General features: G+C 45.2%; 1 protein-coding gene across 1 annotated transcript in view; it reads right to left on the bottom strand.

Annotated features, from left to right (window-relative positions):
- Positions 1 to 4,941, bottom strand: part of zfp64 (zinc finger protein 64 homolog (mouse)) — a 28,744-nt gene extending 23,803 nt beyond the window's left edge. The window contains exon 1 of the mRNA XM_078419335.1: positions 4,839 to 4,941. Within this exon, the coding sequence (XP_078275461.1) occupies positions 4,839 to 4,881 (43 nt within the window). The 5' untranslated portion in view covers positions 4,882 to 4,941. The remainder of the gene's footprint in view (positions 1 to 4,838) is intronic.
- Between the last annotated feature and the right edge of the window lie 10,213 nt (positions 4,942 to 15,154).

Below are 15,154 nucleotides of genomic sequence, written 5' to 3'. Positions count from 1 at the left end.
TTCAAATAACTTTGATTAAGATTTTAAATTCATTCAGTTTTGTTTGCTTCTGAAAGCTTATCCATGTGCTTTCTTGCAAAATTCCTGGGGCGTAAATATGATAAATTCCCCGAATGCAGTTGCATGGTATTATGATGCATAGTTGGCCTGTGTGTGTGTGTGTGCCAACTAGCCAATGTCCTCATGTATGTTCAATAGCATGATTGTTGCATGCAGCCAGTGCTACCTCACTGTTTGCTATTTCCCAGGCTAAGCTTTAATTCTCCTTCCATTCCTACACAGACCTTTCTGTCCTCGATCTCCTCCATTGTCAGAGTGAGCCTAAACCAAATTGGAGGAACAACATCTCATATTTCGCTTGGGCAGCTTTCAGCCCAGTGGCATTAATTGATTCCTCTCACTTCAGGTAGGCCCGGCATTCCCTCTCTCTCTATCCCTCCCCCACCCAAGTCGCACGAACTTCTCATTTTCAGCTTACAATGGCATGTTTCCTTTATCATTGTTACTTTTTTACATATCTTTTATTCATTGTTCTTTATCTCTGCACATTACCATCTATATCTCTCGTTTCCCTTATCCTTAACCAGTCTGAAGAAGGGTCACAACCCAAAACGTCACCCATTCCTTCTCTCCAGAGATGCTGCCTGCCCGCTGAATTACTCCAGCTTTTTGAGTCTATCTAGGGTATAACATAACTGGCTTTAGGTACAATTTCTGATGCTATTAAACACTGATGATGTGCTCAGGAGCATCAAGAGATGTATTTTATCAATCACTGTGATGGCGAAACCAGTGGCGACCAGGAATAGACTGGTTGACAAACAAGGACAGGGTGGTGATGACTGGAGAGACAGTGGACAGCTCGGAAAGATGGCAACCGGGGCAGGTCAGGTTGGCAGTCCAAACCGCATCCTCTGAGAGCAGGAGACCCAACCAAGCTACAGATCAACTCATGGAAAAATACCCCCAGGGGTGCCCGAGAGGGGGGGGGATGAGCACCCCAATTTGACAGACCAAAGGCTAACGACTAATGGCAATGAATAACCGACTATGAAATGCAGATGTGGAAAGGTCTGCAAGAACAGCCGAGGCCTAAAGATTCACCAGACCCAGATGAAGTGTTTGGAGGGAGAGGGAGCATCACAACGCACAGGTATCTTACCTAGTGAGACGCAGGAGGAGCCAGGCCCGGAAGCACCCCATAGAGCCCGATCTATCCATCGTAGAGAGCATGGAGAGAAAAGTCAGCAGCTTCATCAGGAGGTGGCTGGGACTTCCCAGGAGCCTTAGCAACATCGCCCTTTACGGTAATAACACCGATCTCCAGCTGCCCCTGAAGTCCCTGGAGGAGGAGTGCAAGGTGACTCGGGCCAGAGGGGTGATGCTGTACAGGGACTCCAGCGACCCCAAGGTGGCTCAGGCAGGGGTGGAGGTGAAAACTGGGAGGAAGTGGAGAGCCGGCGAAGCTGTGCTGCAAGCGGAGTTTTGGATATGCCACAGAGTCCTGGTGGGAGCAGTGACTTGGGGAAGAGCTAGTCTGGGAACCTTCCCAACTCCCCAGTTTGACAAGGCCAAGGAAGAGAGGCGCACACTGGTCCAGGAGGAAGTGAGGGCAGCAGTGGACCTGGCCAAGGTGGGAGCAGGCAGTGTACGATGTCCTGCTCTGCCCATCAGACCTCTTCATCTGCGGCAAACCGGAATCTCTGGATTGCCCGCAATGCTCAGGCAAGGGACGTTGGAACACATCCTGAGCTGCTGCCCAAAGGCTCTTGGGCAGGGCCGGTACACCTGGCGTCACGACCAGGCTCTGAAACCCATTGCCGAAGCCATCAGCATGGGAATCAGCAGCTGCAGACGAGCATGCCCCACCACCCAGATGATCACCTTTGTGAAGGCTGGGGTGCAGCTGCCAAGAACCGTCAGGAATCCTGACAACTGCACAGGACTGGCAGCTTTTGTGGACCTAGTGAAACAGCTGAAGTTCCCACGGCACATCGCCACGACCACCCTGAGACCGGACATCCTCCAGGTCTCAGAGGCGACAGTAAATATCGTCGTGTTGGAACTGGAACTTTTGGTACAATTTCTGATCCTATTAATCATGCCTGGTTAAAAATAACATACCTTGCTATGATTAATACTAAAAGGTTGGGATGAATTAGCCATCTTCTTGATCTCAGTTTAAAGGGTGTGGCAATACTAGGTATTCCACAAACTGGTTCATCTAGTTTTAATAAGCAAATCAAAATCGATTCCAATTGAACCGTGATTATTTGGGACGTGATACTGCATCTGTTTTTGAGACATGGCATTTTGTCATTCCATGGTATAGAATAATGATCAGTCTTACTTTGGCACCATCGAAATGTAGAAACAAGGAGCCGCAGATGCTGGTTTACAAAGAAAGACAAAAAGTGCTGGTTTAACTTAGCAGGTCAGGCAACATCCCTGGAGAACATGGATAGGTGATGTTTCAGGTCAGGACCCTTCTTCAGACTGATTGGGGGGGGGTGGGGGGAAGGGTGTGGGGGGGGGAAGGGTGTGTGTGGGGGGGAGGGAGGGGAGTCTCTTACTTTGACACTGTTGCTTTCATTTGGGTTAGAAGGTCAAGGGCTGAAGTTCAGATGGTTCGTTCTTTGGATGATCTTTATGATGGATTGGAAAACCAGAATGCCACACGCCCTCCTTGGCAGACAAACAATGTTCCACCACGTTTATTAAAAGGAACTGGTGCCAATGTCCCTTCATCTGATCACTTATTTGTGTGTACAAACTGGCTTGTAGGTTAATTGGCTTGATATAAGTGTAAATTGTCCCGAGTGTGTGTAGATTGTGTTAATGTGCTGGGATCGCTGGTCAGCGTGGACTCGGTGGTCCGAAGGGCCTGTTTCCGCGCTGTAAATCGAAACTAAACTAGACTAAACAAAACAAAACACCTGGAGAAAAACGACACGGTCACAGGGAGAACGTGCCAACTGTACACAGAGAGCACCTGAGGTCAGGATTGAACCCGGATCGTAGAAACATAGAAAATAGGTGCAGGATTAGACCATTCGGCCCTTCAAGCCATCACTGATATATCCAAAGATTTCCTTACTGTTTGTTTTGGGATTATACGCAAGTTGTCTCAAAATTAATTTTCTCTCTTCTTATGAGCTTTTAAGATTTAACTGTTCGATCCAGAAAACCTCCCAGTCCTCTTCCCTATCACCAACCCTGGCCACTTAGTCGCCCTACTTTTCAATTTAATATTATTTCTGACTTTTTAGTTAACCACAAAATGTGCTTCTTTCATATGGAATCTCTCTTTCTAATAGGGATAAATTTCTGCTGAGTGTCACAGGCCAGTTGTTTGAATATCTGCCGTTGTTCATTTACTGACATTCTCTTAGCTTATTTGCCTGGTCCACCTGAGACCAAAGCACTTTTGTACCATTATACCATTTATTCTGAAGGAGTGGTTTTATTCCTGTGGTGTCCACCTACATCCTCAAACTTTTAATTAGTTTATAAAGTGCTTCAGACATCTTCAGGTCATGAAAGGTGCTATATAACAACACACTTCTTGTTTCCTCTCAGTTTTCAGTTGGTGTAGAATTCAAGCTAATGTTCCTCATTCAAAGTCTGAATACAGTGAGGGCATATCCCTGTGGGCAAATGGAATCAAGGGATATGGGGAAATAGCAGGAACAGGGTACCGATTTTGGATGATCAACCATAATCATATTGAATGGAAGTGCTGGCTCGAAGCGCCAAATGGCCTACTCCTGTACCTGTTTTCTATGTTTCTATGTATATACCCAAACATCAACTCAATGGAGACACAAGGAACCGCAGATTCCTTGCAGGAACTGCACCAAAACATTAGGTGCTGGAGTAACTCAGCTGGTCAGGAAGCATCGGTGGAGGGAATGGATAGGCAACATTTCTGGTTTCAGTCTGAAGAGAGGTCACAATCCAAAAAGGACCCCTGCATTTCTGGTTGCGAGCCTTCTTCAGCCTGAAGAAAGATCACAATGTGAAATGTCACCTATCCATTTCCTCCGCAAATGCTGTCTGACCCGCCGAGGCACTGCCGAATTTTGTCTTCAGTGTAAACCAGCATCTGCAGTTCCTTCCAACACACTTTGTGTTTTGCTCTACAGTATATATCAACTCAACAAAGATTGCACCCTGAACAACGGCCATTGATAAAATGGCCCCCGATAGTACATTTTGTTCTATCAAGAACTACTAACAATTTGGTTTGCTCATTTACACGCTTATTATATTACTGCCCTGCCCAGCCCAATTGGCAGCAATGTTTCTTTGAATGGGTGCATTGTCAGTTCATGTAACAAAAGAAACTCTCTGAGTACTTTGTTGACTACTCACCTGCCAAACTAAAATGACAGTGTGTTGTTTTTCAACGTAGCTGTTTAGATTTCACTGAAACAATAAGATATAATTTGAAGAGCAGGTACAATTGCACCATTGAAACACCAACTTTAATTGGAAACCTTTAATGCATTAATTTGCAGGAGCTTCTAATACAAATTGTTATCGAGTTTTAAAAAAAGGACATGGTTTTCAGTGTGCTTAGAAAGTTGTAATTTCCAAGGGTGGTATTAACTAGAGGGAACCCCTAACTTTGTATATTATATACTGCCTTGCAAAGCCCTGGAACCTGAGTAGGGCACCTCCCCGCCTTCCGATAGCCAGGTTCCCGGGTGGGACGCTACTCAGGTTCCGGGGCTGCCCCAGCGGCTCATGCAGCAGCGCCGCTCTCGGCCTAGGCCCTTCCCCGGCCACCAGCCGCCGCCCCGACCCCTGCATAGAGAACACGGCCGACTACTCACACGGCACCGAGCCGAAGTTGTCGCTCTGCCCGCCCGCGTTCATGGCGCAGCGGCGGCGTCCGGGAGCGCCGAGCGGGACCGGGAGACCCGCGACCCGCCTCCTCTCCCCGTGTTTTATTGACAAACAAACGGGTCGGAGGCCGAGGAGCAGCTCGGGCCTTGACTGAGGGCGGCGGAAGCGGGCACGCAGCACTTCCGTCCGGTGTAGACCTGAAGACCAGTCAACCTCAAACCTACACAGACATCAAGCCTACACAGACCTCAAACATACACAAACCTCAAACCTACACAGACCTCAAACCTACACAAACCTACTCAAACCTACTCAAACCTACACAAACCTCAAACCTACACAAACCTCAAACCTACACAAACCTCAAACCTACACAAACCTCAAACCTACACAAACCTACTCAAACCTACACAAACCTCAAGCCTACACAGACATCAAACCTACACAAACCTCAAACATACACAAACCTCAAACCTACACAAACCTCAAGCCTACACAAACCTCAAGCCTACACAAACCTCAAACCTACACACACCTCAAGCCTACACACACCTCAAGCCTACACACACCTCAAGCCTACACACACCTCAAACCTACACAGACCTCAAACCTACACAGACCTCAAGCCTACACAGACCTCAAGCCTACACAGACCTCAAGCCTACACAGACCTCAAACCTACACAGACCTCAAACCTACACAGACCTCAAACCTACACAAACCTCAAACCTACACAAACCTCAAACCTACACAAACCTACTCAAACCTACACAAACCTCAAGCCTACACAAACCTACTCAAACCTACACAAACCTCAAGCCTACACAAACCTCAAGCCTACACAAACCTCAAACCTACACACACCTCAAGCCTACACACACCTCAAGCCTACACACACCTCAAACCTACACAGACCTCAAACCTACACAGACCTCAAGCCTACACAGACCTCAAGCCTACACAGACCTCAAGCCTACACAGACCTCAAACCTACACAGACCTCAAACCTACACAGACCTCAAACCTACACAAACCTCAAACCTACACAAACCTCAAACCTACACAAACCTACTCAAACCTACACAAACCTCAAGCCTACACAAACCTACTCAAACCTACACAAACCTCAAGCCTACACAAACCTCAAGCCTACACAAACCTCAAACCTACACACACCTCAAGCCTACACACACCTCAAGCCTACACACACCTCAAACCTACACAGACCTCAAACCTACACAGACCTCAAGCCTACACAGACCTCAAGTCTACACAGACCTCAAGCCTACACAGACCTCAAGCCTACACAAACTTCAAGCCTACATAAACCTCAAACCACCTACACAAACCTCAAACCTACACAAACCTCAAGCCTACACAAACCTCAAGCCTACACAAACCTCAAGCCTACACAAACCTCAAGCCTACACAAACCTCAAACCTACACAAACCTCAAGCCTACACAAACTTCAAGCCTACACAAACCTCAAGCCTACTACACAAACCTCAAGCCTACACAGACCTCAAACCTACACAAACCTCAAGCCTACACAAACCTCAAGCCTACACAAACTTCAAGCCTACTACACAAACCTCAAGCCTACTACACAAACCTCTAGCCTACTACACAGACCTCAAGCCTACTACACAAACCTCACGCCTACACAAACCTCAATCCTACACAAACCTCAAGTCGACACAGACCTCAAGCCTACTACATAAACCTCAAGCCTCCTACACAAACCTCAAGCCGACACAGACCTCAAGCCTACTACAAAAACCTCAAGCCTACTACACAAACCTCAAGCCTACTACACAAACTTCAAGCCTACTACACAAACCTGAAGCCTACACAAACTTCAAGCCTACTACACAAACTTCACGCCTACACAAACCTCAATCCTACACAAACCTCAAGTCGACACAGACCTCAAGCCTATACAAACTTCGAGCCTATACAAACCTTGAGCGTACACAGACCTTGAGCCTACACAAACCTCAAGCCTACTACACAAACCTCAAGCCTACTACACAAACTTCAAGCCTACTACACAAACCTGAAGCCTACACAATCTTCAAGCCTACTACACAAACCTCACGCCTACACAAACCTCAATCCTACACAAACCTCAAGTCGACACAGACCTCAAGCCTATACAAACTTCGAGCCTATACAAACCTCGAGCGTACACAGACCTTGAGCCTACACAAACCTCAAGCCTACTACACAAACCTCAAGCCTACACAAACCTCAAGCCTACTACACAAACCTCAAGCCTACACAAACCTCAAGCCTACTACACAAACCTCAAGCCTACACAAACCTCAAGCCTACTACACAAACATCAAGCCTACTACACAATCCTCAAGTCTACACAAACCTCAAGCCTACACAAACCTCAAGCCTACTACACAGACCCCAAGCCTACACAAACCTCAAGCCTACACAAACCTCAAGCCTACACAAACCTCAAGCCTACTACACAAACCTCAAGCCGACACAAACCTCAAGCCGACACAAACCTCAAGCCGACACAAACCTCAAGTCTACACAAACCTCAACAAATTACACGCTGGCTACTCTTCTGCACAAGGTGCAGTACAGGCTCCTTTGTTAAAGTGATCTCTGAAAATACTTTTTTTAAATGCCTGGCCATCTCAACTGTGAATTTCTCAAATGTTTACCCAATTAGAAAAGGTCAAGGATAACAAGTCAAGGAAGGAACTGCAGATGTAATGTGCAAGAAGGAACTGCAGAACTGAAGATAGACACAAAAAGCTGGAGTAACTCAGCGGGACAGGCAGCTTCTCTGGAGAGAAGGAATGGGTGACGTTTCGGGTCGAGACCTTTCAGACTGGTTAGGGATAAGAGAAATGAGAGATATAGACGGTGATGTGGAGAGATAAAGAACAATGAATGAAAGATATGCACAAAAATAACAATGATAAAGGAAACAGGCCATGTTTGTAGCTGTTTATAGAGTGAAAATGAGAAGCTAGTGAGACTTGGGTGGGGGAGGGATAGAGAGAGAGGGAATGCCGGGGCTACCTGAAGTGAGAGAAATCAATATTCATACCACTGGGCTGTAAGCTGCCCAAGAGAAATATGAGATGCTATTCCTCCAATTTGTGTTTAGCCTCACTCTGATAATGAAGGAGACTGAGGACAGAAAGGTCTGTAGGAATGGGAAGGAGAATTAAAGTGTCCAGCAAACAGGAGATCAGGTTGGTTCACGCAGGCTGAGCGAAGGTGTTATGAAGATGTGGACTCGTACATTGGCGAGACCAAACGCAAACTGGGCGATCGTTTTGCGTAACACCTTCGCTCAGCCTGCGTGAACCAACCTGATCTCCTGTTATTAAACCAGTCATGGTTCCTCTTGATAGAAAAAGCTAGAGTCTCTTCACATGTGCCAAGTTTGGCAGACTTCAGGGCAGCCTTTAAGCTACAGAGTGCAGCTCCTGTCGCTTGGAGTCAACAATTTGAATGTGAAGTATTTTTGAGAAAAATTGCTTTTGTGGTGCCCCTTGCAGTCCCTCTCTCTCGGCCCCTCCCCCACCCTGGTCATCATACTAGTTTCACTGTGTGTATCCCTTCATTATCACCTCTTCCACAGCCACCAATGGACCATTATGGGCTCCACCTTACTTGAGCCATCGGTGCTGGCTGTGATTTGTTCTGTACCACTCCACTTTCTTACAACTCCTCTGTAGATGCCTCAAGAAGGCGCATCTTTCTTCAAGGATCCCCACCATCTGGGCATGCCCTCTTCTTATTGCTGTCATAAGGCAGGAGGTATACAAGCTTGATGTCCCACACCACCAAGTTCAGGAATAGTTACTTTCCTATAACCATCAGCTTCTTGAATGGATCTGCACTCCCCTAATCCTACCTCAGCCACGGAACACTACCGACCACCTCTTGCACTATGATAGACTTATTTTCTAATTGTGTTTTGCACTACTGTCTTGTTTTTTTTGCACAGTCTTTCCATTCACTGTCTTGTAGAATTTATGTATCGTTTATGTTTTTGTGTGTTGTTGGAGTTTGTGCCAGTGATGCTGCTTCAAGCTAGACTTTCATTGTACTGGTACATCACCGCACTTGTGCATATGAAAATAAAGTTGACTTGACTTGGGGAACTGGCACAGAAAAGAAGGTAAGGCCATATTAAATGGCTTGAGAGGCCATTTACCTCCTCCTGCTCCTGTTTTCTTATGTCCTTCCTATGTTCAGTTCAATTCATCAATCTAATATGCATTGTACTCAGTAGGTTGATTATCTGTGCTTGTGTGCGCGCACATTCAAACGTGTATGTGCATACGCATAGCGTGTGTCTACATGCGCACACACATGTGTGTTAGAATACACTCGGTCAGGAATTTATAACTCATTGGCAGTAGATCAAATAAAGAGATTAGATGCTATCCATTGCATTTGGTGAGTAAATAAAACATGTCTAGGTCATGGAGGGCAATTTGGCTCATCATGCTTTTAGTAATGACGCTGGTAGTAATTTCACAAACCCCTCTTAGCAAACACTTTCTGATAGTGCAACTTACTGGAAAGAATCCAGTGACCTGATTGAATATATTCTAAATGCTGGAGTAACTCAGCAGGTCAGGCATTTTGTGAAGCCTGACCTGCTGAGTTACTCCAGCATTTTGTGAAGCCTGACCTGCTGAGTTACTCCAGCATTTTGTGAATAAATCGATTTGTACCAGCATCTGCAGTTATTTTCTTATACTGAATATATTCTAAACCTGCTAATCTGCTTTGTCTTGCCAGATGGAAAGAATGAAAGCACAGAGCCCTTCATTCTTTCCAGATTGTTTAAATATATAATTTAGGGAATAACATACACCACAGAATTAGTGAATGTCTGAATCAAAGTATGCAAAGTTTGCTTACAGAAAATGTAAATAAAATACATTTGAAGTTAACTTGAATCAGGAATTGCAAAATGCCCATTCATTGTTTTAAATGATTGCTTCACATCACCAGAGCTCCTATGCTTCTGTTTGGCTAGAGGCATCGCCAAAACTTCCAATATTGTGAGAGACGAGGTACTATTGGAGAAAGTATGCATTTCTTATATTGTAGCATTTCTTACACCACATTGCAGCAGGATATGGTGGACTTTTTCAATGTTAATGTTCAAAGAATGGCTAACCATGCAAGAGCAGCAAGGAACAATGCCCTACACACTGCGATGCAAATAATGAAAACAAAGGTGATTTGGAGGGTGTATGGGTGGTAGAAGGCCTCTAGAAATGTGCTGGTAACAGAGTAGAAAGAAGAAAGAGGTTAAAGCCTGGAGTATGGCTCCAAGACCTTAGATCAAGTGCAGGAAGGGTTGAACAATCTGGAACATATAAGAACATCAAACAGTAAACTACAGGAACAGTCTGTTTGACCCATCGTGTCTGCACAACAATGATGCCAATCTAATTATTCAAAATTGCCTGCACATGGCCTGTATCCTTCTATTCCCTGCATGTTCATGTGTCTGTCTAAATGCCTCTTTAGTGTTACTAACATATCTGCTTCTACCACTTCCCCAGGCAGTATGTTCTGGCACACACAACCTTTGGTGTAAAAAAATGTTACCTTTGTAAATAACCTTTAAACATTCCCCTCTCATCTAAAACCAAAGGCAGTGAGAGTGGCCTCACACTATATATAGCCTCCTTTCTTTTCACACTTATTCCTAATTCCACAATATCCTCTAATTTAGAATCTACAAATTGTGGATTCATTCTTACTATCTCCTCTTCCCTTACGATATTCCAACCTTTTAATCTTTTTCATTTAATGTACTCAAAGACTAGAACGTTCCTCGTCAGCAGGTGAAGAGCAAGAAATATGATGAAAACAAGACTATTTGAGTACTCAAGGGCAGCACGGTGGCGCTGCAGTAGAGTTGCTGCTTTACAGCGTCAGAGACCCAGGTTCGATCCTGACTACGGGTGCTGACTGTACGAAGTTTGTACATTCTCCACCGTGACCATGTGGGCTTTCTCTGGTTGCTCTGGTTTCCTCCCGCACCCCAAAGACGTACAGGTTTGTAGGTTTATTTGGCTTCAGTAAATATTGTAAATTGGCCCTAGTGTGTTGGATAGTGCTAGTGTATGGGGATCGCTGGTCGGTGCGGACTCGGTTGGCCGAAGGACCTGTTTCCATGCTGTATCTCTAAACTAAACTAATAACAGCCAACAGTTTTATTATTGAAATTTATATCATATTTTACGGGCTAAGATGGAGGAAGGATCTGAGAATATACAGGCAAGCCCAGCAGATTGTGCTTTTTTTTGCAGCTGTGTCGGTTGTGCTTTTTGGAGCAGACCACAGAAGAATGTTTGTTGTGAATAATCAAATATTTGATGGACTGGAAAGCCTGCCAAAATGTCTACACGCAAATAAATGAACATGGGAGACTCCTGCACGTAATTTTGCATGTAGTTTTGTGCAGGTGTAGAAGCAATTCTTCCCAGCAAGCAACCAGTGGCAACACAGTGGCACAGCGGGTAGAGTTGCTGCCTTACAGTGCCAGCGACCCGAGTTCGATCCTGACTACGGGTGTGGTCTGTTCAGAGTTTGTACATTCACCCTGTGACCCCCCGTGGGTTTTCTCTGGGTGCTCCGGTTTCCTTCCACGTTCCAAAGACGTAGGTTAAATGGCTTCTGTCAATTGTCCCTCATGTGTAGGATAGAACTGGTGTATGGACGATTGCTGGTTTGCATGTACTTGGTGGGCCGAAGGGCCTGTTTCCACACTGTATTTCTAAGCTAAACTAAACAATGTTCATCTCCAGTAACAAACTTATAGAAATCACCATGATATGGTGACAAGTAAATAATGTCACAAACTCTTTTAGCTTCTCTACGAAGTCTAAGCATTACAGTAGCGTTTAGACTCATATCGAACAATCTTAAGTTGTTCTAGTCATGGGCCTGGATACCACTGTTCAAAGAGACTTCCAGGACATCACAACAATCCTTCCATTTTGTTGATCACTTCAACAATTGATTATTCTTCCTGAGATACCTATAATAATGCATTCTGAAGCTCATCTCAGTTCTTCTGGGCCCAGAGCTACTCATGGTTGTCCTCTAAGATGGACACAAAATGCTGGAGTAATTCAGTGGTTCAGGCAGCATCTATGGAGAAAGGAATAGGTGATGTTTCAGGTCGAGATCCTTCTTCAGACTGAGAGTTAGGGAAGAGGGAAACTAGAGGTATGAAAAGGTACAAAGGACAAATGAATGAAAGGTACGAAAAGAACAAATCAAAGCCAACAATGATATAATACAATACAATACAATATATCTTTATTGTCATTGTACAGGGGTACAACGAGATTGGGAATGCGCCTCCCATACGATGCAATAAATTAATTAGTTAGTCAGTATTAATTTAAATAACCCAATGAAACAAATTAGAACAGTTTTAAAACAGAATAAAGTGCAAGTAGATCTGTGCCGGTTCACTGTGCGATGTGACCATCCGGCTCAGCAGAACCGGTTCATGGCAGCTATGGCCCTGGGGATGAAGCTGTTCCTGAGTCTGGAGGTGCGGGCGTAGAAGGCCTTGTATCGTCTGCCCGATGGTAGAAGTTCGAACAGACTGTTGCAGGGGTGTGAAGAGTCTTTGTGGATGCTGGTGGCTTTTCTGAGGCATCGTGTGTTGTAGATGCCCTCCAAGGCTGGTAGCTGTGTTCCGATAGTCCTCTGAGCTCTATGGACTACCCGCTGAAGAGCTTTCCTCTCTGCCTCCGTGCAGCTGAGATATCACACAGGGATGCCATGTGTTAGGATGCTCTCTATGGTGCAGCGGTAGAAGGTCTTCAGCAGCTGTTGGGGTAGACCAGACTTTTTCAGTGTTCTTAGGTAGAACAGTCGTTGCTGTGCCTTCTTGACCAGTGCAGCAGTGTTATTGGACCATGTTAGGTCCTCCGAAATGTGAGTGCCCAGAAACCTGAAGCTGGACACTCTCTCCACACTGTCCCCGTTGAAAAAGATCGCGGCGTATTCCCCGTTGTGTGACCTACGGAAGTTGATGATCAGCTCCTTGGTCTTGGTGGTATTTAGGGACAGGTTGTTATCAGAGCACCAGTCCGCCAGGTTCTGCACCTCCACTCTGTATTTTGTTTCATCACTGTTGGTGATGAGCCTGATCACCGTTGTGTCATCTGCAAACTTGACAATGGTGTTGGTGTCGAATGCAGGAACACAGTCGTGTGTGAATAGGGAGTAGAGCATGGGGCTCAGAACACAGCCCTGTGGTGTGCCGGTACTCAGGGTGATAGTGGAGGACAGGTGCGGGCCCATTCTCACTGCCTGCGGTCGCTCCAGCAGGAAGTCCAGGATCCAGTCACATAACGACGAGCTGAGTCCTAGCTGGTGGAGTTTGGTGATGAGCTTGGTGGGGATGACCGTGTTGAAGGCAGAGCTATAGTCAATGAATAGCATCCTCACGTATGTGCCCTGTCTCTCCAGGTGAGTCAGGACAGTGTGAAGAGCCAGAGAGATGGCATCCTCTGTGGATCTGTTTGCCCTGTATGCAAATTGATGCGAGTCCAGTGAGGCAGGGATGCTGGATTTGATGTGTGAGAGGACCAGCATTTCAGAGCACTTCATGACTATCGGAGTTAGGGCAACCGGACGGTAGTCGTTCAGGTTGGTGATCTTTGCTTTTTTCGGCACCGGCACTATGGTAGCCGACTTCAGGCACTTGGGGACCATAGCCAGAGATAATGACAGGTTAAAGATCCTGGTGAATACCTCAGCCAACTGTTCAGCACAGTCCCTAAGTACCCTTCCTTGAACTCCATCCGGGCCTGCAGCCTTGTGCGGGTTGACCCTTTGCGGAGCGCGTTGTACTTCCTGTGTGCTCATTTGCAAGACCAGTCCCTCCGCCTGATCAAGGAAAGGTGCACTCTGCAATGGTCCATTGGCTGTGGAAAAGATGATAAAGCGTAGATATAAGCAGTGAAACTAACCAAGACGTGAAACTAGTAGCACAACTAGGGTGGGGGACGGACAGAGAGGGAGGGAATGCAAGGATTACTTGAAATTAGAGAAATCAATATTCATACCGCTGGGTTGTAAGCTACCCAAGCGAAATACGAGGTGCTGTTCCTCCAATTTGTGTTTGGCCTTACTCTGACATTCTAAGATAGTCTTCTTCACCCATGCTGCAGCCATGAGGCAACAGAGATTGGCAAAAGCATACAGAAGACAGACACTGAAGGAATGCACAAGGATGATCTTTTTATTGCTGATGTAATGAATGAATTTACAAAGGTGGATAGCAATGTGCATTTTCTTTTGGTTTTATTTCTGAGTTGTTGGAAAGAAAACAGTGATAGACTGATATAATAAACAGTGATAGAGAAAGGAAATTTGAATGGTTGGTGATTGGGAGTGAGCGCTGTGATTAATGAAGGTAGACACAAAATGCTGGAGTAACTCAGCGGGACAGGCAGCATCTCAGGAGAGAAGGAATGGGTGGCGTTTCGGGTCGAGACCCATCATTAATGATGTTACTTGTAGATCTAGGCAAAAACGCTATTTTGCTTTTGTTCCTTAATCCACTGCACATTGTTCCTTTTGCTGATACTTTTTTTCAATCAATTTTATGGTAGCAGCGGTAGTTGTCCTTCAATAGTAACTTCATGCTACGTTCTTACATTGTAATTAATCTTAATAGTTGCTTGGCTAAACCTTGTTGGAGTCATCCAGAACAATCTGGACCCAAACTTACTATGGAGTTATCATGAAGTTACTGTAGCATTCCAACGGCATGTTTTAAAAACAATTATTCCTTGTAATATTTGGAGATCTGCTGTTCCAGAATGCAACAGTATGATGAACCATACCAATTGCTGACAACCCTCCTCCCGTTTTAGCTATGTTAGGCTTGATATGTCAAATATAGGCAATACAAAAGAGTTCCTCATACACCATATCTGCAACAAGGCCCTTAGAAGGTAGATACTTGGATTACTTTTCAAAGATATAAACTTTGTAGAAAAGATTCCATGTCATGTCAACATTCTAAGCTAAAAGAATATTCCAGCCAAAACCTATTCAATTCTTAGGCCAGTCTAAAGAATTCTGCAATTAATCAATTGCAATCAAGTTGCTATTAAGTTGACAAGCACCGCACCCAATTTTGTCTACTTCAAAGAGTCACTAGAATAAATAAGGTGGTTCCTTAACATTGGTAAAGAATATTGCCTCAGATATTGTGTAGGAAGGAACTGCTGATAGTCAGGCAGCATCGAAGGTAGACACAAA

The sequence above is a fragment of the Rhinoraja longicauda genome, chromosome 22 (genome assembly GCF_053455715.1).
Source record: "Rhinoraja longicauda isolate Sanriku21f chromosome 22, sRhiLon1.1, whole genome shotgun sequence".
NCBI classification, from domain to species: domain Eukaryota; kingdom Metazoa; phylum Chordata; class Chondrichthyes; order Rajiformes; family Arhynchobatidae; genus Rhinoraja; species Rhinoraja longicauda.
The sequence above is the reverse complement of the archived record's forward strand: the minus strand, read 5'-3'. Positions and strand labels throughout refer to the sequence as shown.